Below are 26888 nucleotides of genomic sequence, written 5' to 3'. Positions count from 1 at the left end.
ATTCACAAAAAGGCTTATATCACTGGACGAAGTGGCCAAGGCGTGTGCGTATAAGCACTTGTAAAAACACGTTTCCTTAATGAAACATTTGAAGACAGCGTGGGTTAATGAAATAAATATATAGGTGTTCATTTCCATTAGGCAACAACGCAAGGCATTTGTTTGAACCGGACCACAGAACCTGTTTTGAGCAAAGCCATAAAAATGTTTGCGCCATTGCGCTTTCAACGTCTCCTTTAGAGGGCATCGTTGGTGCTGAAGGCGGAGTGCTTGGTTGAGCTCAGTCTCAGCGCTTGTGCTTCTCTCGTAGCTTGGAACACATTTTTTGAACTTCAGGACTACGGAGGAAGCAAGCGGGAGTGGATGACTTAAGAGCAACTAGGGTTCATTTAAGTGTTCCTTTTAAACTTCTGTCGTTGATGTCCTGTTTTAATTCAGAGGTTGTCGATGAAATAACAGCGCGTTTCACAACTTTGATGGAATTTGGAAGTAATTCTTGCAATTTGTCAGACGGATACAATGTGACTGTTCCGACCAAATGAGTAGGTTTACTGAGAAGGATTGCTGTCCGGTCTGATCAGGTGAACTAAATAACATGGGTAAACTTCAATCAAAACATGGTAAGTTAGAAAGATTTTTAATGTTTTCTCTTCTTTGATTTAATAACACCGTGATGTATGAATAATGACACTGTTTTTGTGTTCTGCATTTGTCCACAATTCAGCCTGTAAACGAAGGGAGAATCCAGAGGGTGAGTGTTACATGCATATCGTTTATTAACTTTTGTATTATGATTTTCTTCACTTGTTTTGGACTTAGAGACGATCTTATGCCCAACCTTCTTGACCTTTTTCTGTAGGAGACAGTTTTGTTGTAAACGCGTTTATATCAAGGAGAGGGGCTGAAGAATGCGAGAGGTACGGCGCGTCGGAACACAAGCTGAAGGATATCCAGGTAAGACGCGGTTGTTTTTATGTCTACGGTGAAAGGGTAGGCTACTAGCGTATACTTGTAACAACAGTAAATATAGGCTAAGTAACATGCTTTGTTGGTAGCCTATGTTTGACATCTGTATTAGATGGATAGCATTGTCACTCGTTATCCCAATTTTCTCCAAAGCCAACGGCATTTCAATCACGAATGATGTATTTTAAAAGATTTTTGATAACATATTTTGAGTATTCAACGGGATATATTTGTTTAAGTGTGTGTGTCTAAATAAAGGGTAAATGTTGTTATAGTCGTAGCCTACTTGATCTGTTTCTGGTGGGCTAAAGGAAATCGTTGCGGTAGGTAGGCCTACAGACGTGCATCATTCATTGAGAAACTTGACGTTTGACAGTTCAAAAGTTTTTGAGGCACAGGAGAGTTATTGTCATCACAACACAAGATGTGAAAACAAACCAAACGAAGTGGGCCTCGCGTTCAAAGGCCCTCTGCAAAGACTTGTTGAAGTCTTCCTGAAGACGAGAGTCGTTGCTGTTGTTTTTACGTGTCATCTTTGGCACCAGGACAAAGGTGCCGTGCTGGTTATCCCCTGCTACGCCTGATAGCATTTGACAGCCCCAACCCTAAGGCCAGTTTTGGCAATATGGCATCTATAGACCCTGTTACCTCACTGTGGGTGCAGCTCAGACGAAGGTGTGTGTGTGTGTGTGTGCGTGCACGCATGTGTGCATTTGTTTTTGTGTCTGTGTGTGTGTGTGCGTGTGTGTGTGTGTGTGTGAGAGTGTGTGTGTGTGTGTGTGTGTGTGAGAGAGAGAGAGAGAAAGAGAGAGAGAGAGAGAGTGTGTGTGTGTAAAGGGCTGCTTTGGCGGCCGCTGGCTGCATCACAGGGTCCTGTGTCTCTCTCTCTCCTTCAATGGTTCCCATTATAGTGTGAGCTCCCGGCAGGCAATGATCTGTGGCTCAATATTACATCACTTCAATTAGCACGTCATGTTGAAGGGTGCAAGGGCAGGGTGGCTTCAGACAGAGCGGCTGAGAGGGTCCGCTGGAGGCCTGGTGGCTCTGTGCCATCTCCAGCCCTGTGGGTGGCTCCCCTGGAAGAGTTATGGGTGAAATCACAGTCATTAAGCCTGACCGCTGATGACCACAGCGCTCCCTCCATGTTTTTGCGGAGCATTTCCAGAGGGGCCAAGAATGTATTTGTCAGGACAATGTTCCCACCAGGGGAAACACGACTACAACTTTTGGCCTGCAACTTCTGTCTTCCTTAAGTGTGTGCATTAAAGTTGACGTTTCTTCGAGTCATTCTGTGGTCCTCAACAGAGTGGTATGATGGAAACATGAAATTTGTAGATGATCTAGTCTTTTCCTTACTGACTTGTCTTTGAGTTTGTCATGTGAGTTGAGTCTTATATGCACTTATGAGTCCCTAAATTTAATGGGAGATAAACTGCTGAATTGTGAACCAGTAGTTTTTGCTTATTTTTCTAAGTAGTTTTTGGTCCAGGAATTGCACAAATTGCTTTATTGCTAATAATGGTGGAAAATTCACTGATCTACCAATCCTTCTGAAAAGCTCATTGTTCCTGTTTGTGGTAATCACAGAAACTGTTTGTTTTGCTGTTTTTGTTGAACACAGCCACCCTTAAACTAGATACGTGGGTAGGACACTAATGAGTTGCTGTCATGTCAGATTCCCCTTTGAGATATGGAAATTCCGCTGAACTCCCAGAAGTGTCACTCAAACCGTCTTTGTGTGGGGATTGCTGGAAACGCGTTTAAACTGTAGACATGAATAGCAGTTCCACTGAAGCAACGAGGAATGAAACCAGCCCTCCAACCAGCAGTGAGGTAGTGGGGGTGGGCACTGAACGTCTTAATGGGTACCAGACATGAAAACTGTTGACATGACTGTTTTTTTTTCTTTCTCTTTTACTCTGAAGATGACAAAGACTTTGTTCCCATTGTGGATGAATTCCGTTGCTATCTGTTTTTGTTTTTGCCTAATTCTCCATCCTTAATGGGCTCCACTGAGGCCTGGGACAGATTGGGACTTCTAGCGTGCGGTGGTATCCATCGTTTCATGTCGTCCTCTGCTGAGGTGGGGAGGAAAAAATGAATGAAAGGTGTATTTTTAGAATCATGTGGCATTTAAGCATGAGACAATGGTATTATAAACAGCTCTAAGCCGACTGCATTACAGGGATACTCTCCGTAGTGTTATCATCTGAAGATTTATGATCTGAAATTGTATTGCTCCGCAACTTAGAGTAGGTTAAAGGGGTTTTAATGCCTTCTCCATTTTGCTTGTTGCTGGTCCAGTACCATATCCTAATGAAAGGTTTGACAGGACAACAGTTAAATCATTCAATAAACCTGTCACTCATTCAGTTCAGAGGAACTCGGAGATGACCTCTATGAGATGAACAGGCCGTTGGGCCAGTAAGGTATGAGTAATCTTTTAGATGGCAGAGATCAGATTTCAAGCAGACGAGTCAAGGACAACTTGTTATTCTTTCCATATCACCAAGACATGATCTGGAGCTACTGAAGGTGAAACCAGCCTTTATCAACCTTTCTTCTCCACCTGGTCACCACACAACTCTTCACTCTATTAGACATTGATATTGTGACTTTGTTTCTCCAAATCTCTTGCTGTTTCTGGTAGTTAATGCATAAGTGTACAGTCAGAGGTTTAAATGATAAGTATGAATATCTGATAATAAAATTACACTAAGATAGGCACTTATAGGTTATTCGATCTGAAGGGGCATTTCTATCCTTCTTTCTGTTTAGGCATTGTAAAGAAGTATTATGACCTACCCTCTGTTTTGCCTTAACATTTGTATTTACTGTATGTGCTGGCCTGACTAATGTAATACAATTCAAATTGTAGCTGAAGCTGAGACTGCCATGTCTCAACTGCTCATATGAAATCCTGATTAGCAATAGTATCTGGTGGTGGGTCTGAGTCCCCCCCCCCCCCCTCCCCTCATTGTCAGGCAGGCTGGGAGGTTGTGGGCTGGGGCTGGAGCTGGGCTGGGGGTGGGCTTCGGATTCCTTAGCTGTCTGGCCTCGACTTCAAAGCCTGAGCCAGGAGTTATTAGAGGTCTCTGGTATCAGTGGAGCCACAGCGCGCTCATGTCCCCCTCCTGTCCTGGGGGATGGGTCTGTGGGGGGAAAGGGCTCATAAAGAGATGGCTGTTCATATCCCAGACCCCCCCCCCCCACACACACACACACACACACACACACTCTCTCTCTCCATCTTAGTAAAACACCTAGACATATTTCAGTCCAAATGGACTGAAGGTGTTAGAGGAGAGGCAGAGAGAGTGGCCCTTTTTCTGCACCATGGGGAGCTCTCGGATAGACAACAGATGACTCAGTGATGAAAGCAGTCCCTGGGATGAGGGGGAAAAGAGAGAGAGAGAGAGAGAGAGAGAGAGAGAGAGAAGTAATCAGGAGTCTCAGGTGAGGAGATGTGAGGAGCTGAAGGTGGTGATTCAGCTGGGTGAGTTTGCCACAGTCGTGGACAGGGGGGATGGGGACTGGTGGGGGGGGGGGGGCTGTTCTGACAGCAGGCGGCAGGTGCTGAGGACCGCTGGACCGTGTGCGGACACCTGGCTGCTGTGAGTCATGGAGATCACCGGGGGCCACGTGAACTGTGGAGGAGCTTCCTGGTTCGCTGCCAAGAAAAAGAGGGCCGCTGTGCCACTGGTGGGAATCCTTGACAAGAGGGGCCACTCTACGGTCTTAATCAGCGCGCACGCCATTGCTGCCCTTCGCCTGGCTACACCCTCTGACGGTTCACTGTGGTTCAGCCCTGGAAACATCAACAGTCATAGCTGTTTTATACACACACACACACACACACACACACACACACACACACACACACACACACACACACACACACACACACACACACACATACACACACACATCCTGAGTTGTTATCTGGCCCCTTCTAAAACATGCCTGGGTGCCCAAATAATGGCGTTCTAATTCAAGCTTTTCAACACTGCCCCTTGTATCAGGCTTCCCCGGGTCTAACCCTAGCCAAGTTGGGCTGTGTAAACAGCGTGCAGCTTAAAACAATGACTATTGTTACAAGGAGGAAAAACTGGAAACTTTGTTCTTAAGTGGGACGTGGTCTGTTTGCACTTATGCGAGTTTGAAAGACAGGCCCTTTTCCCTTGGAATTAAACCCACATGAATCTGCAAAATATCTGTACAAGTCAGCATGTCAGGATAGAAAAACTATCAAATACCTGTGAATGAGACATTTGCTTAGGAGAGATTTACTTAAGGTAACCCAGTAGCGGCACAGCTAGGCTCTGTTCTATGGAAGGTACAGACACGTTGTTGGTGGAGTACTGCCAGTCGTGGTGTCTGGTTCTTTTGACTCCAGTGGCCTCACCGTTGTGTTGTATGTGCTACAGGTATCCATTGCGAATGAGATATATTTCTGTGTGATAAAAGAAACGTTTTCGCTCGATCGGGTCCAGAGAGGGATGTTTTGTTTGGATCACGTCAAGTTCTGGCATGCGGTCGCATCTCTTACTCAAAAATTTCGTTTTGAATCAGTGCTATTTAGCTTGGAAAAGGGGCAAGGATATCTGGCCTATTTAATGCTGTCACATACACAGACATCTTTTTTTTCCCACCCCCCTCTCATCGTTTTGCACACAGAACTGCTCTTCTCATGTTCCCTCTCGCTAGTGAGCGACTGCAGGAGCTGACAGTCTGCGTTAGTGTGAGTGTTTTACTGAAGGCTCGTCATACATGTCTGAGAAATGCAGGGGAATACTCACCGAATCATACCATTGGGAAGTGTGTGTCTCTCTCTCTCTCGGTGTGTGAGAGAAACCCCCTTTTCCTTATGGAAGCTGTACGTTCTCTCTCCTGAGAAGAGAGGAATAGGTGTTTTGTTGATGGTGTCATGTTGGGGTTTGTGTGTATGGGAAAATGTTTAAGGCCCATGCGGTCTTCATTCCTGAGGAACTACTTATAAAGGCATCTGAAAAGTGTATCGTTTGTGGGTGTGAGTGTGTGAGTGTGAGCGTGTGTGTGTGTGTGTGTGTGTGTGTGTGTGTGTGTCTGTGTGTGTGTTTGTGTGTTTTTCCCCCCACCCCCCTCTTTTTTTCTCTCTTTTTCTTGAAATTGGCTTCACAAGAAGGGGCGCTGTGAGCCTTCATCTCTGAATGGAAAGCATGTGGCTGCCATCCAGAACAGCGGGGTCTTTTAGCGCGGCCCCGGCGCACATCTGCTCCTGGTTTGTACAGCGCAGATCCTGGAGCAGGAGAAGGGCCCAGCCTGGGAGAGGGGCGGGGGGGACGAGAGGAGTGTGTGTGTGTGTGTGTGTTGGGGGGTGCAGTGGGGGCTGGGCCTGAGTGTTTTTCTTTTTTTGAAGGGGGATGGGGGGTGGCAGTGGGGTACTATTTCGGTGGGGGTGGGGGGTGCTCAAGCTAAGGGTTGAAGAGAGGGGGAAGGGGTAGTTGTGTGCTCTTGCCTTGAAGCATTGTTTCGGAGCTAGATGGACCAAATTCAGGGATTCGTTGATTGCGCTTTTTTCAATTTCCACTCCTCGCTTGGAAGTTGCCTCCTAGCCGGCCAAAACAAACACTATACGGTCCACTGTCAACACCTGTGAGACCAAGATACTTCAGAATGTACTCCTTCAACTCAAGTCTCTCCAGAGTGTTAGGATGTGTTTGTGTGTGTGTGTGTGTGTGTATGCGTGTGTGTGTGTGTAACGACACCAATGTGGGAAAAAAGGCTGTGTTTACGTGTGTATGAGCAAACACTCCCACATGTGTGTCTGTGTGTGCGAGCAGACTCGTGTGCTAAAAAGCAAGCCTTGCGCGGGCATGTGTTTCATGGGGGGAAAAAGACATTTTGACACTGCAGGCAGATTGTGTGTTTATTTACTTGAGGATATTTATACTGCAAAGGGCCTTTGAAGATGTTTGCTCGCTATATGCCAAGACCTAGTCCAGGAGGGGGGCGAAGGATTAGTGCGCCCTGGAGAACAGAGTTGCCATCCACTCCCCACTGATGAGTCAGATCCGAGAGCACTGCTTTTACACCTAGTTGTGTTTCGCCGTTTGGTAACCATGTAATTAAGTATCTCTTAATCCATATTTTTCAATGATCCATTAGGCACGTGAGCTTGCGTGAGGAGGAGGTGTAGGACCTTTGCTTTGAGGTGGTTGTATTTCTTGTCGATCTGAAGAGCAGGGGGAACGCCTTCATTTTAATCTGATCCGTGTTACTGGTTTTATTGTTTGTGTTGTAATTAATTCACCATTAATTCAAAGTTATTGCCTCAATTCATCATCATCGCGGGTGATGAATGGCATAGTGCTTTGTCTCAGCCCCTCTGAAACGTTAGGCCTTTGTTCTGCACGCCAGGAGGACTTTTATGCCTCCAGCCCAGCAGTATATCATGGCTGAATTAGTTACAAAATGGGGGAATAGAGGGGAAAAAAGGAGAAGAGGAGGAAAAGAAGTGAGGGAGGAAGAAGGTGGAGAATGTTAGAAGAGTGGAAGAGACAAAAAGCCTTAAGCGCCGACTCAGCCATCGCTCGTGTGAATGACCGTGTGAGCGCAGACGTCTTGCGGTCGCCGTCGTGGCCGGTCGGTCGCGGGCAGGGTTTAACGCTGCGCTGCGCCGGGTCGGCCGTCTGTCGCGTATTGCGAGGGGAAAGAAAATACCTGGGTCTGGAGCCCGCTGCTCAGCGCCGAGGTTTTTGGCTAAGTCTGCTGGACCCCAGTCTGTGTTTGATCTCGGCCAGCTCTCAGCCAAGCAAAACACCAGGAGACTCAAAGGTTATTACATTTTAGTGTGTAAGGTATGTTTCCACATAAACCCCCAGTCCCTCGTAGAAGGCTTTAGTTCTTTTCCAAGAGGACTTCATTTTGCAAGCCTTAGAGCAGTCAAGGGAGTATATGATTTTTTTTCTCTATTATGGTCATCATTACTGCTGTTGGTTTGGTGTCGGTTAAGGAATTCCTAATTGATTCCATTGTTTTAATCAATCATTTCAGTGGTTTAGAGGATACTCATCAGGGCCGAATTGGAAAGGTCGGTTTGTTTTTTGTTCTCTGTTGAAGATGAAAATGAGAACATAAAAATGGGAAAATAGAATTACTTCTATAATTAAACTTGAGGGGCACTTGGAGAGCGCAGACGTCTGTCGATGCCAGATGCCCTCTCGCCACGTTAAAGAAATTGGGGGAGACATCTTGGATTCGCTCCTTGATCCGCTCCAAAATGTAATGGTCCAGGCTCCACCTCTCCACCCAGTCTCACGAAAACCATCCTGGAAGTTTTGCTTAATTCTGCTGACAAACCAACCAACCCAACAAGCAGCAATGAAACCATGACCTCCTTGGCGGAGGTAAACATGCATACCGGTACATACACCCCTGTATTCAGTGTATTGGGCTCTGTGGACTGAATCCAGCGAGACAGGTTTTTTGATACCGCTTTGTATGAGACTGGTAGATAGATACGCACCGTTGGTTTGGTGATGAACAGCACACGGTGATGAGCTCATCAGGGCAACAACAGAAGGTGCTATTTTGAGTGACGGTCAAGCGTGGGCAGAGCCCTGGGAGGTAAGAGAGAGGCTGTCCAGAGCCCTGTCCTGGGACACAGTCTAGCCGTTTGATCCCAGAAAAGCACACATCCATTTCTTTGCACAGGTGCAGGGTAAATAGTGGAAAGATATGCGGGGGGAAGCCTGCTTGCCTGTACATTGTGCAGCCTCAAGATAAGTCTGTGCTGCTCAGGCTGATTCATCTCTGTTGGGGCTGTCTCTCAGAGGGTATACTGGAAGCCCTCTGGAGGTGTCTCTGTGTGACATGGATTCCAATAGCACCTTATGTAATGTGCATTAATAGATAATGGTGCATTCACAACCCAGATTCTGAACAAATACAGGCTTGCGGCGTCGTAGCTCCTGAATGCTTCAGAAACTTCATCCTCTCTCCACATTCCAAAGCTTAATGTCCCACTAGACTGGGGCTACAGACACCCTAAACCCCGGCTTCCTGTCTGCGCACAAAGCAAACAATCCACCCGCAAACAAAGTAGAGCGCAGAGAGAGAGAGAGGGAGGGAGAGATCTTGGCCTGTGTTGTCTGTTCTTGTTTGATGCAATGCCTCAGAACACCTTTTGATGTCAACAAGCTAGTGTCTTTGGAGGCTGTGGAGCTACACCTCTGAACGGAGCATCGCGGTGCGCAGAGGAAGCGCCTCTCACCAAGCCTTTGTCATGCACACACACACACACACACACACACACACACACACACACACACACACACACACACACACACTCTCACACACACACTCACACACACACACCCTATAGGCCTCTTGGCACATTAAGGTGGTTTTGAATTTCTCTGGAAGGAAGGAAGGAAGGGCTCTCTCTTTGTTTGTTTGGCTTCACTTTGGTATCTCGTTTGAGGCCACTGCTATCACCATTCACTTTTTCATACGGAGTCACGCGGGAGATTTATGGCGGCACTGAGACAAAACAGAGTAGGAGGGAGTTTGCACTCAGGTGTAGAATTTAGTGTAGAGTGTAGTGGTCATCGTAGTGGTCGCCTCTGCTTCTGGACCTCAGCACAGCCCATGTGTAGGTTTGGCTGTTATTTCGCCCATAAAGCAGCACGCCGACACATCTGAAAGCGGTTAGCTGTTCAAACTCTTCAAAGAATGAATCTGGGTTTCTCGGACCAAAAAAAACACACACACACACACACATTCTAGAAACACCTCCCACACATGATAGTCCTTTAAGGACTGAAGGAGAAAATATGGTTTTGTTTATTTTGTTTTGTCATTTAAGACAAAACAGGCCACTCTGTGTCCATGGATGGATAGAGTCCGATTTGTGTGCCTGGATTAATCATAATGCCATGCATGCTGTAGGAGTTCTGAGGTCCACGTCGTCTAATACGTTCCTCATGTGGTCTATGGTGTGCACTGTGGTTATGATAGAAAAAGGATCACTTTTGCTGTGTTTTGTTCTGTTACAGTGGAGTAGTTGAGTAAGATTTTGACCACACGGACTAAGAACATGCATGGCTGGTTGTATCCTGACTCTAATGGCTCAGATACATAATCCTGTAATGAAAAGTTGTGGTTCGGAATACACAATGCTGTCGACCATTCAGCGCGTTACGTAATTGGTGTATTGGCTAAATGTGGACCTACATTTTATGGGTTTGCTTCATTTAATAATCACCTTTCGACTGCCACAGTCTAAATTCTGTCGTGTCTCCTGCGGTTGCTAGGCCTCTGTTTGCCAACAGTGCTCATTTCTTTTTGCTCTCTAACCCTCTCCCTTTTCACCCATGTTGGTACCTTGTTAAATTTGGACCCTTTGTATATTATATATGCCTTTGAAAAGGAGAACGGGGGTGGGGAGCCAGTGAGTGAGAGAGCGAGGGGCTGAAAGAAGCCTCTGTTCTCATTTCCTCTAAGCGCACCCCTCTTTTCTCTCCCGCGCTTCCTGCTCAGACTGGGCTACTTCAAACGCACGGCCCGAGTGTGTCTGCCACGCTGTGTATTTACTTTTGGTTTCATTTCAAACAAACAGCCCGGCGTATCGAGTTCACCGCCCGGGCTAACTGTCCCCTGAAAGAAACTCGGGCTAACAGCAGCAGAGCAGCGCTGTTTTAGGAGCCTCGGACTCGTTTGGAGTGTTATGGGTTTCACTCGTTTACAGATGGCTGTGAATTGTTGATTTGGTTGTTCTGAAGATAAAATATGTGACTGTATATGGCAAGCAAGAAGTGTAAACTGGACATGAAACAGAGCTTTTGTTTCTCCATTGTTTTTATGGTTGCTGGTTTGTCTTTTTGTCTTTGCTGTAGCAACTGTCCTCATACCACCTTAGACATTGTGCTTTATTGCATCTCGGTTCACTTGAAGTGCTTGTGCTGTATTTTTATGGCGGTGTCTCAATAGAATAAACGGTTGTATCCAGCAGACAGGATCGCCTCTTGTTTTCCAAGAGACCACCAGTCAGCCATACTCTCAGGCCCTCCCCCCAAACACACACACACACACACACACACACACACACACACACACTTATTCCTCCTGCCGCCTTTGAAATGTGAAATTGAGCAATTCCACTGGCAGCCTGGGTAACGCTCCATATAGGAAGCCCTCCACGTCACCATGGTGATAAAGAGCAGTGGAACCTGTGTCCACCCCCACCCCGCCCGCCACCCCCATCCCTGAGCGGCTGACCTGCTCCTTGATGTTGATGCGGGTTGGAACGATTCCATCAGCCCAAGTATATGAGAGAGTATCACATCATCTGAACCCTCAGCTCTGCGCCGTGCCCTGTGCCGGTGGGACCTGCCGCGGGTGACACTCACTCCCTCACTCACTCACTTTGTCTCCTTTCAGGGATGAGACAGATATAATCACACGTGGTTGGTGCGGTTGGGTGCTCTCCTATGCAAGCACAAAGGGATGCCACTGGGTTCCTCATGACTGCTATACTATACAACCAGGGTGTGTGTGTGTGTGTGTGTGTGTGTGTGTGTGTGTGTGTGTGTGTGTGTGTGTGTGTGTGTGTGTGTGTTTGTTTGTATGTGTGTGTGTGTGTGTGTGTGTGTGTGTGTGTGTGTATGTGTGTGTGTTTGTTTGGGTGTGTGTGTGTGTGTGTGTGTGTTTGACTCTGTATCCGTCTATTGTGCGGCTAAATGCATCCTTGACTTGTCCTCGATCCCGCTCTCAGTGCTTGCAGACTGTAAGAATCCCTCTCCGTCTCAGAGGAAACAAATCTCCCTGAGACGCGCTCAGCCAGGGAATCCCAATGAGCCCTGAGTGCACGGAGCTCTAGGCACCCGGAGCCGCTGATTTCCGGTAATTATCACTCTAAGCGCGGAGTGCTCTCTGCACTCCCTCCGCCCTCTGACGCTGGGGGCGGGGATGAGGACCTTTGATCTCTGCCTCTGCTATGGATGAATTACGATCCAAAATTTCACACAGGGGAACACTGCTTCAAACACACACAGGGCTTGTTTCTCAGGTGCAGGCTAGGAGGGTTGAAGGGCAAACTCACAAACGTGTGCTTATGCTTGCACACAGATGTGCACGCACACGCACACACACACACACACACACACACACACACGTGGCCAAACACTGCTCAAAAAACACACACTGGCACATGGAGAGCCGTATATATATATATATATATATATATACACACACACACCCATCACACACCTCTACTTAACTTGCCACCACCTCATCTTATTTGCCACTTGAGATTACTGGAGAGGCTGTTCGTTGAAACTTGTAGATCAGTGGCAATGCCTTATCTGTCACCACTGCTACGTTTAGCCACTGTGCTCTGCCAACTGCTGACTGCACTCTATTAGGTGAAGAGGGCAAAAGGCCCTCCATACACACTCTATATGACTGCACACTAAAGCCAAACTATAGACATGCACAGAGCTTGCCTTATCTGTCTCCTGTGGTGACACACAAGCCTCCCTATGCTAAGGCAGATATGTAGCTCATGACACACCCAGTAACCTCAAGTGACATGCTTGAGCATAACTGTCACGGATTGTGTCGGAGTGTGTCACTTTCATGTCACTGAATGGCACATATTTTCACACTATATAGCATAGAACAATAATGTCCAACAGACTGCTACAAAGTGTGCGTGAGAGTCTGCCGTGTTTGAAGCCGTTAAAGCAGTCAACCGTGTTTTAGTATTGTCACGCCCGGCTTTGCCGTGCTGTGGTGCGGCCTGCCCTTTTGTCTGTCTGTCTTATGGCTGCTGTCTGTCTGTCTGTCCCAGACCTACAGGTGGAGCTGTTACCTGGCCGTGCAGAGTAATTGATGGCTACGAGGCCTATTAAAAGAGGCCTTCCTGTCTGCTCACTCTCTCTCTCCTGTTCCGGCCGTCCGTCTGCGCGGCTGGCTACAGTCTCGCTCCGCACATACCTTTTGCTTACACTACACTTCATATACTGATGAACACTACACATTTTGTTAATCATTACATTCACTGATTTTTCTTTATTTATTTAATAAACCTTTATTGTTAAATTGTAGCATCGGTGTGGTCTCCCTTCATGTCACTACCGCTGTACGAGCCCAGTGGTCCTGACAGTATTCAGTTGTCAGTACTGTGTGTTTTGGGTGTTGGGGGTGACCGATTCAAACCACACAGCTTTCAATTATCTTAACTGGACAGGTATGCCTAGATACATTTCATTTCCCTAACAGACACTCTGTCCCCTCAAGTGAAGAGAAAGTCACATGAAATTCAAATGTCATGGTTGGTTCACCTCCCACCTTTACCCTCTCCTCACATCCCTAGCGCCTGTGTCCCTGGAGGCGTCATCTAACCCACCACCACAGCATTAGCACCAGTTACCCACTGGCAGCGCTCCATCTCATATACGCTATCCCACCTTTGGATAATCTGAGATCACTGGCAGCGCTCCATCTCATATACGCTATCCCACCCCTGGATAATCTGAGATCACTGGCAGCGGTCGATCTCATATACGCTATCCCACCTTTGGATAATGTGAGATCACTGGCAGCGGTCGATCTTATGTACGCTATCCCACTTTTGGATAATGTGAGAGATGCTGCAGACGCCGGCACTTCCTGTGTGTGGGCATGTATTTTTAGGAATAACAGGAAGAGTGTTGCAGGAGGTTGACCCAGCCCTGACCCCTTGTCTAGTGCCAAGGCCGTGAGGAACTTCACAGCTTGGAATTAAGCCTGTTCTTCCACCAGTGTCAAGAATGCTCGCTAGGGCTGCCAGTCGTCGTTGCAACCACCCCAGCGCACACAAACTCACACACACGCACGAAACCGCAGACTACTACTACACACACACTCATGTGCACACACACTAGTACACACACACACACACACACACACACACACACACACGCACACACACACACACACACACACACACACACACACACATCCTCCTGGAAGAAAGCAGGCAGAAGGCGCCGGAAGAAGACAGGGGTAAAGAAGGGTCAAGCGAGATTGTGCTCTGGATACGGCTTATCACGCCTACCAGTGCAAGGCAGAGCAGAGAATGCCCTGCATGGATTGAGTAGTAAACTCGTCTGCCTTTGAAGTAAGAGAAAACAAATAGGACCTTCTGTTGTCTGTTGCAGGTCAACCCTCATTCGAAAGTTTTAAATAAAAACACATCGTACAGATTGTTGTCTGCTTTTTGTTTTATTATTAGTTTCAGACCAGAACTAGATTATCTGGTTATGTCATTTGGCATTTGATTGATCTTTTTGCTCACACACAAATAGTTAGTACACTATGGTGTAATAGTTAGACAGTAGGCTGCAAGGCAGGGTGTTGCTCTGTGCTATTAATTCTGCTGAGACACAGAGGCTGGGATTTTTTGCAGAATGGTAACAGCATTTATGTCTGCACCACCTGATCCACAGGCCATATTTTGAGTGTGTGTGTGTGTGTGTGTTGTGTGTGTGTGTGTGTGTGTGTGTGTGTGTGTGTGTGTGTGTGTGTGTGTGTGTGAGTGTGCGGTAGAGGTGGGGTCGTCTCTGGTCTTTAAAGGGTTTTGTGGAATGTGTAACAAATCCCCTAAGCTCTGCGGGCCAGCACACGGCCGCCATTGGCTGGACTGCTCCACTCCGCCCGCTCCCTGAGCGTGAGCGTCCAGAATTTCACACAGGGGCCAGAAACAGAGGAACATCCTGCTGGAGTCCAGCCGCCGCGCCCTCGCGCCTTTGATATGTGGGCCACTCAGAGGCTCTCGTGCTGTCATGTCTGTGTGCGTGTGTGTCTGATGTGTGTATGTTTTGGTCTGTGTGTGTGTGTGTGTGTGCGTGTGTGTGTGTGTCTGTCTGTCTGTGGTTGTGTGTGTTAGTGTGCCCTGTCAGCCATGTGAAGACATGTTTTTGTCTTGGGTGCGGTATGGCGCACATCGTCTGTCCCAGGCTCATATGGAGCGGAGCAGGCCGCTGGAACACAGCGGAGTATCACATGTGATGGGCCCTGCAGTCTGCTGGAATGCCACCATCTGGTTACAAACAGCGTGATTTAGTGCTGCTCTTTGTCAGGCCACGCTCAGTGCGTTTCCACTGTCTAAGGCACATTTTCCTCTCTTTTCCCACATTTTCTCCTCTCTTTCCACATCCCTCCCTCCCTCCCTCCCTCCCTCCGTCTCTCCCTCCCTGCTTGGCCTCCCTCACTGTGTGTGTCCACCACTTTAAAAAGCTAGTCTCCGGAGGAGCAGCGTAGATCACATTGAAGGGCCGGACCCTAAAAACAGCTTGACGTATCACCGTGAGAAGTGGACAGTACAGTGGTGGTTAGAGGAGGAGAACATGAGACGGACCATAGGAGAGCTGAAAAATAGAGCGCCTTCTAGAAACATCTGTAAGACATTGTGGATCGGGCACGCTGTCTAAAGTGACAGGACTGTGACAAGCGACTGTGGACTGAAGTGCACCACAAGATGTGCCCAGTCTCTTTACCAAGAGGCGAAGTGAAACATGCTTTCATGTGAACCCATGTTTATTTCGCGCCGGTCAATCATCGCCGTGTGTAACGTAAATAAGACGTTCATTACACTCAACTCTGTGGGGCTGTATGAGTGCATCAGATAACGATAAAAGTGAAGCATATATGAGAGGAAACCGATCCCATGGATTAGGAGGCTGGCAGAAGACAGAGGGCTGGTCAGTGGGAGATGCTAATCTGTGTTTGTTTGTTGTGGTGCCCAACGGGGCCAAATCAAAGCAAGGCCATAGATTAGGCTGGGATGTCTGGGGGCCAGAGAGTAGGAGATGTTCTCTGATTTGGGCGCGCGGCGATGGGGACGGCCAGCAGGGCAGAGGGGGCAGGACTTCAAACGGCTGGCCGGCGCTCTGACGCAGATGGCGGAGCCCCCTCGTCCTCTGTCCTTCGCCCTCGTCCTCCCCCACAGCTGCCGCTCCGCCGTGACCGGAGGGGCTTCAGGCCCGCGCTTCATGTCCTGCCAAGAAGGAGCCCTGCCCCATCGCTCGACCCCTGGGGGTGAAAAGTCCCCCCGCGCCCCACACACACACCAACCCTGGGGGGCTGATCTCCGCACCATCTGCGCCCCGCTCCAGATGGCATGGTGGCAAGGCTGGGGCTTTATCACGGCCGCCCTTACAAAGCGCCGGGACCTCGCTCCTACGGGAGAAACAAAGGCAATTACAGGCTGCGGTGGTGGGCCCAGCTGTCCGGCTGGTGGCCGGTGGGTGTGTCGGGCCGGGCCGGGCTGGCCAGCTGTCTGGTGACTCAGGGGGGGACTTACAGTAGGGCTGGCCTCCAGCTCCTCTACTGTCAGCTGGGCTCAGTCAGCCCCACAAACCAGACTAGATTGGAACTGTCCTCTTCAGCTCGGTTACGTCCTGGGAGACAAGGTTTTTATTTATGAGTCAAGTGGCTCCACTGCCATTGCTCTCCCTCTCTCTCTCTCTCTCTCTCTCTCTCTCTCTCACTCTCTCCCTTTCTCGTGTCAAACGGGCAGCCAAGAGGCCAGATAATAATATCGCTCGCCAGGGCGCCACGGCCACTCTGGCTCCAGCTCGAGATGTCCCTCCATCAGCCAGCTCCGCACGCTGCCAGTGGAGAGGCCTGGCCGGCCGGCCAGCCAGCGGCGCAGAGCTGCCAGCGGGAACACAGCCGGGGCTCCGTGCAGCCCGACCGTCAGCCGAGGGCCAGCCGCGGGCCAGCCGAGGGCCAGCCGAGGGCCAGCCGCCAGCCCAGAGAGGAGGAAAGGGGAGATTCTACTCGTGTTCGAAGGGGGAGAGAGAAGAGGAAAGGCAGGCCATGTTGCACAACTCACACTTTTTTTCACTGAAGATACCTGTTCTGTGTCGTGTATATATTTTTTTAAATCCTTCGACTTTCAAACCACACCTCTTCCTCCTGCTGCTCCCCTCCTCCTCCTCCTCCTCCTCCTCCTCCTCCTCCTTCTCAGGGTAGCCTTTCCCCCTCCTACCCCACCATTATAAAACAACACATCTGGTTTTGGTGCCCAGGCCAGGTTTCTTTGGGAATTAGGCTCTTTTGTTTCTCAACGGTTCCCCTCATTCTCCAGTGACTGGGCCGCAGTAATGAGAAAGATACTTGTTTACAAAATAGCTTTTCTTTTCATCAGGCTCTGAGGTTCTCAGGCTACAGCCACAGGCTTTTTCCACTGCAGACCCCTCATATGCTGCAGCTCGATTTCCCACCGCACTCTTGAGGATCAGGCTACTAAGAGCAGACCCACTAAGTAGCCTTTTCCTGTGGCACTCTCAAGTGAATGTCAGCCACAGGTAACCTTTTCCCTGGAGTAAGCTTACACTCTGCAAAAAACATAATGTAGGTTTATTCTCCCATTTGAAGTTACGTGTACAGTTTCAATTGGAGTATAAAGTTAAGTAACTACTTTATAAGGTCACTGAACCAGTGGAAGGCTTTTTATAGAGTAAACTCATGTCAGTGACTGCAATCTGTAATCTCAGCGTTATATTCTTAAAGAATCCACAGATGTGTCGGGTGACTGTGGACACAGGGTGGGTTTTCTCTAAAAGAAGAGGCAGATCGTCCACCTCAGCTGGTCTGGCTCCTGGGCCATTTGATCTGCACATTTGAGCTGCGTTCCAAATACTCCAAAACCAACACACTGCATGCATAAGGATATATGAATGTGTTTGGACGACTTACAACATAGACTACAAATTTTCATATTTTTGGCCTGAAGTAACCAGCTATAAGGATCTCGACAAACATCCAGTTCGCTTTGCTGGTGTGGTTACGTGTTTTTTTTTATGACACGAGGAATCGAGAGGGGGAAAAAACAGCATCTATATAGGGGGAAACATGAGAACAATGATGGAAGTGTTTTCTGGAAGATGGGAGGTGAGCTTTCAGGGGGTTGATGTCACCTGGATCAGAGTTGCGAAGGCTCCCCCCAGCCCTCTCCTTCACCGCCGCCACCACCCCCTCCCCTCCCCTCCCCCTCCTCCCTGCCCCCGCCCCTCTCCGGCTGCCTCGGTCCCACACAAGAGTCTGGCAGGGCTGCTGGCTGGCGTTGGCTCCCAGCTCGCTGCCGACTCTCCAGCCCCAGCGCTGTCAGCACCTCCACCAGGAGGACCTCACTCCGAGGAGGACGCTCGTTTTAGCCTTCCCATTGCCTTTTTAACGTCGCCAAACAGCCATTAAAGAGACACTTGTTTGGGATGTTTCCTAATAAATGTCATCGGCTTCTTTAAACCGGCCCCTGCATTTTAAGTCATTCTAATGAGCGCACTAATGGCCCCTCTTTCTCGTGGCGGAGCCGTTTAGCTCAGCGGATCCCTCGTTGTTTAAACGGCGTGTTTTGTTGTGCGCCTCGGAGCATAATTACAGATGGTGGACCCCCAAGGGGGGGGAGGGATGAGGAGAAGATGATAAAGGAGAGAGAGAAACGCATTAAACGAAGAAACGCACAGGAACCCAGCCAGCGCGCACTCAGTTAAGCATATGGCACGCACATTGGCGCTTAACGAGCGGGCGCAGTGGGCGATAGCGTTTTTTATGGTTGGAAGTGGCATGTGTTCCCCTCGCAGAGGCGTGGGCTGCGTCGGCGCTCTAGCTGCTCACTATCAGGAAGTGTCTGGAGTTGGGACGGTAGGTGGCTGGGGGTGGGGGTGTAGAGGAAGCAGAGGGTGGAGAGGGGGAGGGTGAGCTTGTCTCCTCCGTCCTGTGAACCCCACACACACACACACAAACACACACACACACACACACACACACACACACACACACACACACACACACACACACACACACACCATGGCTCCGTCTGCTTTGGGCTGCACACATCCTCCCTAATGGATGCTGCGCCTTGCTCAGGGGTGGCAATAATGTGTCCCAGATTCCTCTGTCTGCTGTGATTCGGATCAGCAATTGCAAACACATGTGTGAGAGTGCCGTGATGCCCATTTGCGGCGTACTTTGACATGTTTTTCTGTACCAGGGAGCTGTACAGAGTTCCCTTCTCAATGCGTTTGTGTGATCAGAGAAGGTCTTAGCATACACATGAATACATCATGTCTGTCCAACCCAGAGAGGAAAGGATGGTAAAATTCAGGAAGGAAGAGAGAGAGAGAAAGAGAGAGAGAAAAAGAGAGAGAGAGTAGCACATGGAGTCCACTCATCCCCCCTGTGCGAGCCTCCTTAAAGAGAGGCAGGCCGCGGGAAGAATGGAGTTTCCTGATTAATGGCAGCTGCTGGTTCGGGGGCCTGGGTAGAGGAGCGGTACCTCTCCACCTCTCCCAGCTCCGCTCTGCTCCTTTCCTCTCCTCTCATGCTGTGCAGACCGGGGGTTTAGGAGCCACCCCCCTCACCCCTCCAGCCTCCCCAGACCTCCTCCCTTCTCCCGACCTTTCCTCTCCTAATCCCCCCCACAACCCCACCCCACCCCTCCCTCCGCTCCCCTGCGCCTCATTTCCAGGGTGTCCCAGCCGTGGGCCCTGACACGCAGCATCTCCCCGGCAGCTTCAGAAGGTCACGGCCAGATCATAGGATTGGGTTTCCCCCTCCCGGATTCCTCTTAAGGCAAATAATGATGGAGGCTGCGGCTCGAGAAGAGCTTGGCAAGTGTGTATGTGTGTGTGTGTGTGTGCGTACGTGTGCGTACGTACTTGTGTGTGTGTGTGTGTGTGTGTGTCCATGTGTGTTCGTGTCCTGTGTGTGTGTGTGTGTGTGTGTGTGTGTGTGTGTGTGTTTCTTCGTGTATGTGCGCACGTACGGCAAGTCTGTCATTAGGCCGTGTGTAGGTGTTGGAGGGCGGGGACTAAAGTTCAGGTTGGGCCAGCGTAAGCGGCTGCAGATGTGCCCTCATGCACACCTGGCCCCCAGGTCACCAGGAGAGGAACACTGGTCACCTCTCACTTCCCCTCTCCCCTGCGCTGCTCTTTGTTCTCTCGTCACCACTCCTCCGCGCTGGAGGCTGGAGTGCTGGTGGTTGTGTTGTGGTTGTCTCCCAAAGACACACAGGCTCTGGCAGCCATTTGTTCTCCTGAAGATTATTTAATCCTTAATCTCTGCACAGGGGAGGCAGGCCTGTCAGGTTTTTCATTTTGTTTGAGGCTCGTCTCTTTCTCTCTCTCTCTCTCTCTCTCTCTCTCTCTGTTTATCATCTGCATAGTTACGGACACGTTTGGATCTGCGTGTGGTTTTGGCATTTTTGTGGCATGGCAGTGTAAGGTGACGAGAGGCAGCAGGATCTGTTAACTGATCTCCCAGGTTCGAGGGCTCGGAGCTCTTCTGCCCCCTCCTGCTCGCTTGCTCGTGTACCAGGCCTCACACACACACACACACACACACACACACACACATACATACATACATGCACACACACCCACACAGAATTCACACACACACTCTCACACACACATGCGCACACACACAACACACGCAAACTCTCATACACATGCTCACAGCCCAGGCCTAGGCCCCTCTCTAATCACTTCCATCCTGCTCTCCAGGAATTTTCCATTTGGCAATTTAACAACAAATAAAAAAAGGCGTTCACACACACACACACACACACACACACACAATATAACATTTACTCACACTGCCACACATGTATACTGGCATAGCTTATTTATAAGAAATGCCCAAAACACTCTCACTGATACTCATATCCATTCCCACATACGCACACACGTACACATTTACCCTTCAAAGGATTTGTTCCACCCTCAAACGGCTAAATGATCAGCCAGAGCATCAAGAAGACAAAGAACAGAAATGGCTAGCGAATAACATTCCCCTGTTCATGGCAGGGCTAGCCTTACAACCATATTCTACAGTGTTCTCTGGGAGCATATCAAATGAACTGAAATAACTTCCCATTCCAATGCACCAATCAACCATTCCACCACCGCACCCCCACCCCCCCCACACACACACACACACACACACACACCAATCCAGTCCACCAATCCACACACACTCACTCCCTCCCCATCCCTCTGAAAAATGTAGAGCCGTTCCCTGGAAAGCCAAATCCGACATGTTTGGCCAAATATGGCCGGCACGGCCCGAGGAGCGCAGCGCGAGAATGGGCTGCATATGGCTGTGCTGGACGCCGGCAGGACTTTGTGGGAGTTGGACGAGACTTGAAAGCCGCGGCTTCGCGGCGGCGGTCCTCTGACCCAGACGGTGAAACACAATAAGCGCGGCGGCGGCAGATGTTCAAAGGGCCGTCTCCACTGCCGCGCCTGAGCCTGAGCCTGAGCCGGGGCCCGTGGAGCGCTTGGGGCCCGTGGAGCGCTTCCCAGAGGCCTCCCCGCACATCCCCGCTCCAGTGCGGCCAGCCGGCCGGCGCCCAGCCGAGGAAATGCCTCAGCTGGAGATGTTTGTTTTCGAACTGCGCCTGTGGTGGTGGCCAGAAGAGACGCGCAACCACGCTCATTTCTCCTCTTCTTCTTCTTCTTCTTCTTCCTGCTGTCTCTCTTCTTGCCTCTCTTTTTTCTCTCTCTCCCTCTCTCTCTCTCTCACTCTCTCTCTCTCTGTCACTCATTCCCAGGAGATACCAGGCGGCGAGCTGAAGGAGGGTCAATTCCTGCAGCATCACTGTCCCCTAGAGGGTAAGTAGAGAAATACACACGGCAAGTGTGTGTTGTGCGACAAAAGCCCCGTCAGTCCTGCTCTAGTCTGAGTGCTTAAAGCCAATGATGAGCGGCACAAAATGACTTTGACAGTATTTACACAAGGGCTGCAGGTTTACATTACGCTACATAAATTTCTCATGGAGACATGCCCATGACGGAAATAGACAATGACAGTGATGCTGTGTGTGATTTTATGTAGGTGGGTATGTATGTGTGTGTGTGTGTGTCCATGCTGTTTAATTGCATGTATAAGTATTTGCATGTGTGTGTGTGTGTGTATGTGTGCACGAGTTTGTGCATGTGCACATCTCTGTGTGTGTGTGTGTGTGTGTGTGTGTGTGTGTGTGTGTGTGTATGTGCATGTCCATGTTTTTTGGCGGTGTGTATAGGTATTTATGTGTGTGTGTGTGTGTTTTAGTGGTGTTGCCCCCAGAGAAGGCGGAGGGCTGTGAGAGCCTGCTTCAGTACCTCCACGCTGAGGACGGCGAGCGGGAGGCCCACAGGGAGTCCACCAAAGGGAAGAAGCGCATCAGTCTGGATGTAAGGCTCCCACCACACACACACACACACACACACACACACTGCACACACACACACACACACACTGCACACACACACACACACACACACACACACACACACACACACACACACACTGCACACACACACACACACTGCACACACACGTCTCTGTCAAACATTGCAGCTGCCGTTGCTCACGTGGGCTCCTCACAAGCCTCTGCACCAGCGCTCAAACTTCAGTGGTCTGTGTGATCTCTGTGTTCGCTGTCTTGTAGCTGTAGACATACCAGAATGACACGTTCAGCAGGCTAGTTCAGCTCAGGTTGTTCTCTCAATCAGGACTTGTTCTGCTCTGTCTCAGTTTGAACAATAGAAGCCTCTGCTCTCAGAGCCATGATGCACCCCATGCTAAATGTACTGCAACCCCCTACAGGGGAGCAGAAGAGCACATGGCAAGCAGGAGGGGCTGCTGAGGTTTGTGCAGCTCAGTTCAGCTAAGCAAAGGGAGACATGAACGCTCGGGGTTTGGAGGCAGAAAATGGACCTGTTTGCCCGTGTATAAAATGTAAATGCCCTCCCTCCCTGGCTCTCTCGCTCTTGCCTCTTCCCTGGATGCTAGCTTGCCTGTGGCGATGCCTGCGCTCCGGCGGTTTATTTTCCCAATTACAGTCATGTTACCAGATAGCCCTGAATCAAAGGGCCTGCCAAGAAGCTGTAACTGAGAAATGTGGTTAAAATCCTTTTCCTGGAAAAGGAAGAAAGACAACTGTATAATAGCATGGCAATTCCCTTGGCTTCTCTCTCTCTCTCTCTCTCTCTCTCTCTCTCTCTCTCTCTCTCTCTCTCTCTCTCGCCCTCTCTCCTCCTCTGACAATCCCCCTCTCCGCTAAGATGGCAGCTAATGCAGGGGTTTAAGAGCTACGCTGAAACGCAAGGCTTTTATTGGCTTCGGGGGGTTGAGAAAGAGGGGTTTGAGACGTCAAGCGGTTTGAGGCGGTGTGTGAAATGGCACACTCACACACTGACCCCTGGTGGTTGTCTGGGGGCGTGAGCCGGGTTGCTGAGTAACTGTCTCTTGTTGTCATGCCAACAGGACCTGGAGTGTGATGTGTCCGTGGAAGATGATAATCGTCAGGAGTGGGTCTTCACTCTTTACGACTTTGACAACAGCGGAAAAGTCACCAAGGAGGTACAGAGGCTGGGCAGGAATTGTGTGATAATCGTGCGATTATTTTATGGGTCTTATAAAAACCCTCTGTTATATAACAATGCACACATACACACACACGCACAATACATACAAACACACACTCACACACACTGGTGTCAGGGGAGCAGAGGACACATGTAAAGCACTGATAGACAATCAGTAGCCTCCTAGTAGCCCTAAGTGTATCCTCCTCCTGTGTTCTATAGGACATGTCCAGTCTGATGCACACCATCTACGACGTGGTGGACGCCTCGGTCAACCACTCAGGCCACACTAAGAGCAAGACGCTGCGGGTGAAGCTGACGGTCACCCCGGAGCCCAACACGCGGCGGAGAGAGACCATCAGCTCAGGAGCAGGTGAGAGCCGCCGCCCAGGACAGCAGTGCTGACCAGCACAGCTACAGCTGCACGAGTTAAGTTACTGTACTGGCCGTCTCAGTCCCTTTGCCTTGTCCTGCATTGTGATTAGCCATCTGCATATGTGCATTAATCATGGATGTACATTGTTTAGCCTGTGGTTGACCATGTCATTATATGCTGCTTGGTACTGCTGAGAATTGTTGTTTTCTGGGAGTGATTGTACCATTAATCCTCCCCAATAACCACAGCTGGACAACTCCAGCTTAAGTATAAAAACAAAGTCCTGCAAGTCCTTGTGTTCAAAGAGAGTAAAAGTCCTGCAATGTGTTCCTTCTGACTGTGCACTTAACACAGCAAATCACTAATTAGCTCGTCTACTTGGCTTTAGAATTGTGCTAATTTAGATCAGATGGTTAAGTGAATGTTTTTTATCAAATATATGGTAGGACTTTTACTTTCTGAAGCCAGGTTGTCTAGCTCTGCCAATCCCCAAATTTCTTGCGATTTCTCTGGATGACTAATTCTGGATTGTATCAGGGCAGTTGCTTAGATCATGTGATTACTGACTGAATTTAATGATATTATTACATTACAGCTTAGTCTCAGTGCAAAATGTGTTGGTGCCATTATGGTTTTTAGCAAGTGGCAGTTGTGAGGCAATAAAGACATCAATGAGACCTGTCTGCCATGTTGGTGTTGTAGTATTAAAGGATGGAATATTATTGGACCACTGTCAGTAGATGAGCATCTTCCTGTGGGATCATCCCTGTCATGGTTCTCTTCCCTCAGAGCGAGAGGTGGGTCGCTGTCACGCAGAAGAGAACCGTAAACACGTCTCTCAAGTCAGGTGGGCACAGCACTGCACTCTTGCCATGGCATCACACTCACTCACCTTTGTCCAAACCAGCAACAACCGTTAATAATGAATGTAATTAATGATTAATTCATGATTAAATTACATTTCCTGACATTCATTAAGGTGCTGCCAACTCAGTGTTAGTGTGTGTGTGTGAGTGAGTTACTGTGACTTGTAACACTGCAGTTTCTCATACCAAAAGTGTGTGTGTGCTTGCTGTGTGATCCAGAGGCCAGAGCAGTGACCCGCCAGAGGGCCAGCACTACTGTGTGGACGAGAACACTGAGAGGAGAAATCACTACCTGGACCTGGCTGGGATTGAGAACTACACCTCGAGGTTTGAAGGTAGGCCACCGCTGCATGAAGTACAATTACGAAAATGACCCTTTTCTCGGTAATAGAAAGCTAGTTATTGCAGTTATATGTGTATGGTAATATCTATGCAAAAGTGTTTGAAATGGAAGAAGTCAATATAGAGAATATATATTTATATGTGTAGCGCACTTGAGAATACGCTGGCTAGGTGAATCTCACCCTGCTGTCTGTCTCGTCCCCAGCCCCCCAGGAGCAGCCGATGCCGCGAGGCCCCCACCCCCAGAGCCGCTCGCGCTCCCAGGAGCCCGAGGTCCACGCAGCGCACCAGCGCCGCTCGCAGGTCATCGGGGAGTACTGCAGCGCCGTGGAGCCCCGCGCCGGCCGAGGGCCCCAGTTCCTCAAGTCGCCCAAAGGCGCCGGCAAAGCGGCCCTGGCGGCGCTGGTGGGCGCCCACCCGGCCGGGGGCAAGTCGGGCCGTTGCCACGGCTACCACGCGCCGCTGCACCACAGCGCGTCGGCGGGGTCCCACGGCGGTCAGGACGTGTATCACCTGACCCAGCAGAGCCAGCCGCCCGCCACGCTCCACCACCAGCACCAACACCAGCACCCGCTTCAGCACAGCCACAGCAAGCGGCTGCGCGCCAAGGCCCGGGACGCCCTCTCGCCCACCAAGGGCCCCCAGCACCAACACCAGCACCAACACCAACACCAGCAGCAGCAGCAGCCTCCGCCCGCCACCCCGCCGGGCCTGGAGCGAGAGCAGCAGCAGCAGCAGGCGCCCGTCCTGCCCGGCAGCCCCGGGTTCGTGGTGCCGGTGGTCCAACGCCACGAGCACCACCACCACCACGAACACCACCACCATCACCACTATCACCACTACCACCAGACATGATCGCGTGCGTCTCACGCGCACACACACACACACACACGTCTATACACTCCCACATCCCTCCTCACACACTCACAGAGAACCACCAGGAAGCATCGGAGGACATCGGCGGACATAGGCCGTGTCCGGCTGAAGGACACAGCAGCCCAGGGGGGCGATGTTAGTCCTCCGGTCACCAAGTCTGCTTTGCTCAGGGTCGCTGAGATGGCGAGACTTTGCTCCAGCCATAATAAACTGTGGATACCAGAGGGAAGGGACTGCTGATGGTCCACAATAAACACTTCTATTCGGACAGTCCAACCCAGGCTAGCAGAGATCCCCAGCTGTGTGTGGAGATGGATGAAAGGATTTTGATGCCATGTTCCTTTGATGTTGTCGTTGACTTCTTTGTCCTCTTTGAGGTTGTATGAGTAAACTCAAGAGCTTTCAACTAACACTTTCCATGAGGCCGACACATACTGCATTGTATACTCATTTATATACGGAATCATAACAGAAAATTATTACTACGAAAATTATCACTACAGAAAATTATTCTACGACAAAAGAAATAGAGACATCCTAATTTAATATCAGGTCATATTAATCTGAATGTGTAAACCCTTGATTACACTCATAGGGACAATAGGATAAAATGTTATGACTGCATGGTCAAGTGTTAGATGACTAAAGATGCATAAGGTGTGCTGGCTTCATCAAAAGTGTTGTCAGGGTTCCAAAGTGTGGGTCTCAGGTGAACGGTGCTGCTCCTTGGCTTCTCTCGAAAGGCTGCTTCTCTCCCCCCACCTCCCTTGTCAACCCCCCCAATCCCCTTCCCCTCGCCCCCAGAGCCCCTGCTGCTGATGGAGGGACTCCCTCTCCCAGGGGGGAAGAACATGAAAATCACCACTGCCAGTTTTAATGCAAAATAACTTCTTATATATGTGTCAGAAATTCTATATGAATATATACAATTACTGTATAATTGTACTGCATATGCATATTTATCTTGGTTTATACATATGCATATATGTCCTTTTTGTATATTTTAATAAACATTTACACTAAATTGATGCTTGTCATGATGTATAGTTTTTTACCCCCAGACCTAATCGAGCCTAT

General features: G+C 49.5%; 1 protein-coding gene across 2 annotated transcripts; it reads left to right on the top strand.

Moving 5' to 3' along the window:
- The first annotated feature begins 240 nt into the window (after positions 1–240).
- nkd2b (NKD inhibitor of WNT signaling pathway 2b) lies at positions 241–26837 on the top strand. Of its 2 annotated transcripts, XM_042106389.1 has the most exons (11): positions 241–620; positions 725–751; positions 860–954; positions 21551–21611; positions 22054–22175; positions 23251–23346; positions 23574–23724; positions 24517–24574; positions 24813–24928; positions 25141–25504; positions 25577–26837. In XM_042106389.1, exons 1-11 carry the CDS (start codon positions 596–598, stop codon positions 25788–25790), a joined length of 1329 nt encoding a protein of 442 aa, XP_041962323.1. In that variant the 5' UTR covers positions 241–595; the 3' UTR covers positions 25791–26837. The 2 variants fall into 2 exon arrangements, with proteins under 2 accessions (XP_041962323.1, XP_041962322.1); XM_042106388.1 differs by having other exon boundaries at positions 25141–26837.
- The last annotated feature ends 51 nt before the right edge of the window (positions 26838–26888 follow it).

This window comes from Alosa sapidissima, chromosome 10 (assembly GCF_018492685.1).
Source record: "Alosa sapidissima isolate fAloSap1 chromosome 10, fAloSap1.pri, whole genome shotgun sequence".
Lineage (NCBI taxonomy): Eukaryota > Metazoa > Chordata > Actinopteri > Clupeiformes > Clupeidae > Alosa > Alosa sapidissima.
Note: the sequence above shows the minus strand (reverse complement) of the source record. Positions and strands in the feature narration are given on the sequence as shown.

What these genes read in the sequence shown, in the direction of transcription:
- nkd2b (XM_042106388.1), top strand. Translation starts at nt 596, where the DNA reads ATGGGTAAACTTCAATCAAAACATG. An exon ending in AAACACGTCTCTCAAGTCAG is followed by an intron (nt 24,575 to 24,812) that starts GTGGGCACAGCA and finishes TGTGTGATCCAG; the next exon opens with AGGCCAGAGCAGTGACCCGC. An exon ending in CTACACCTCGAGGTTTGAAG is followed by an intron (nt 24,929 to 25,140) that starts GTAGGCCACCGC and finishes TCTCGTCCCCAG; the next exon opens with CCCCCCAGGAGCAGCCGATG.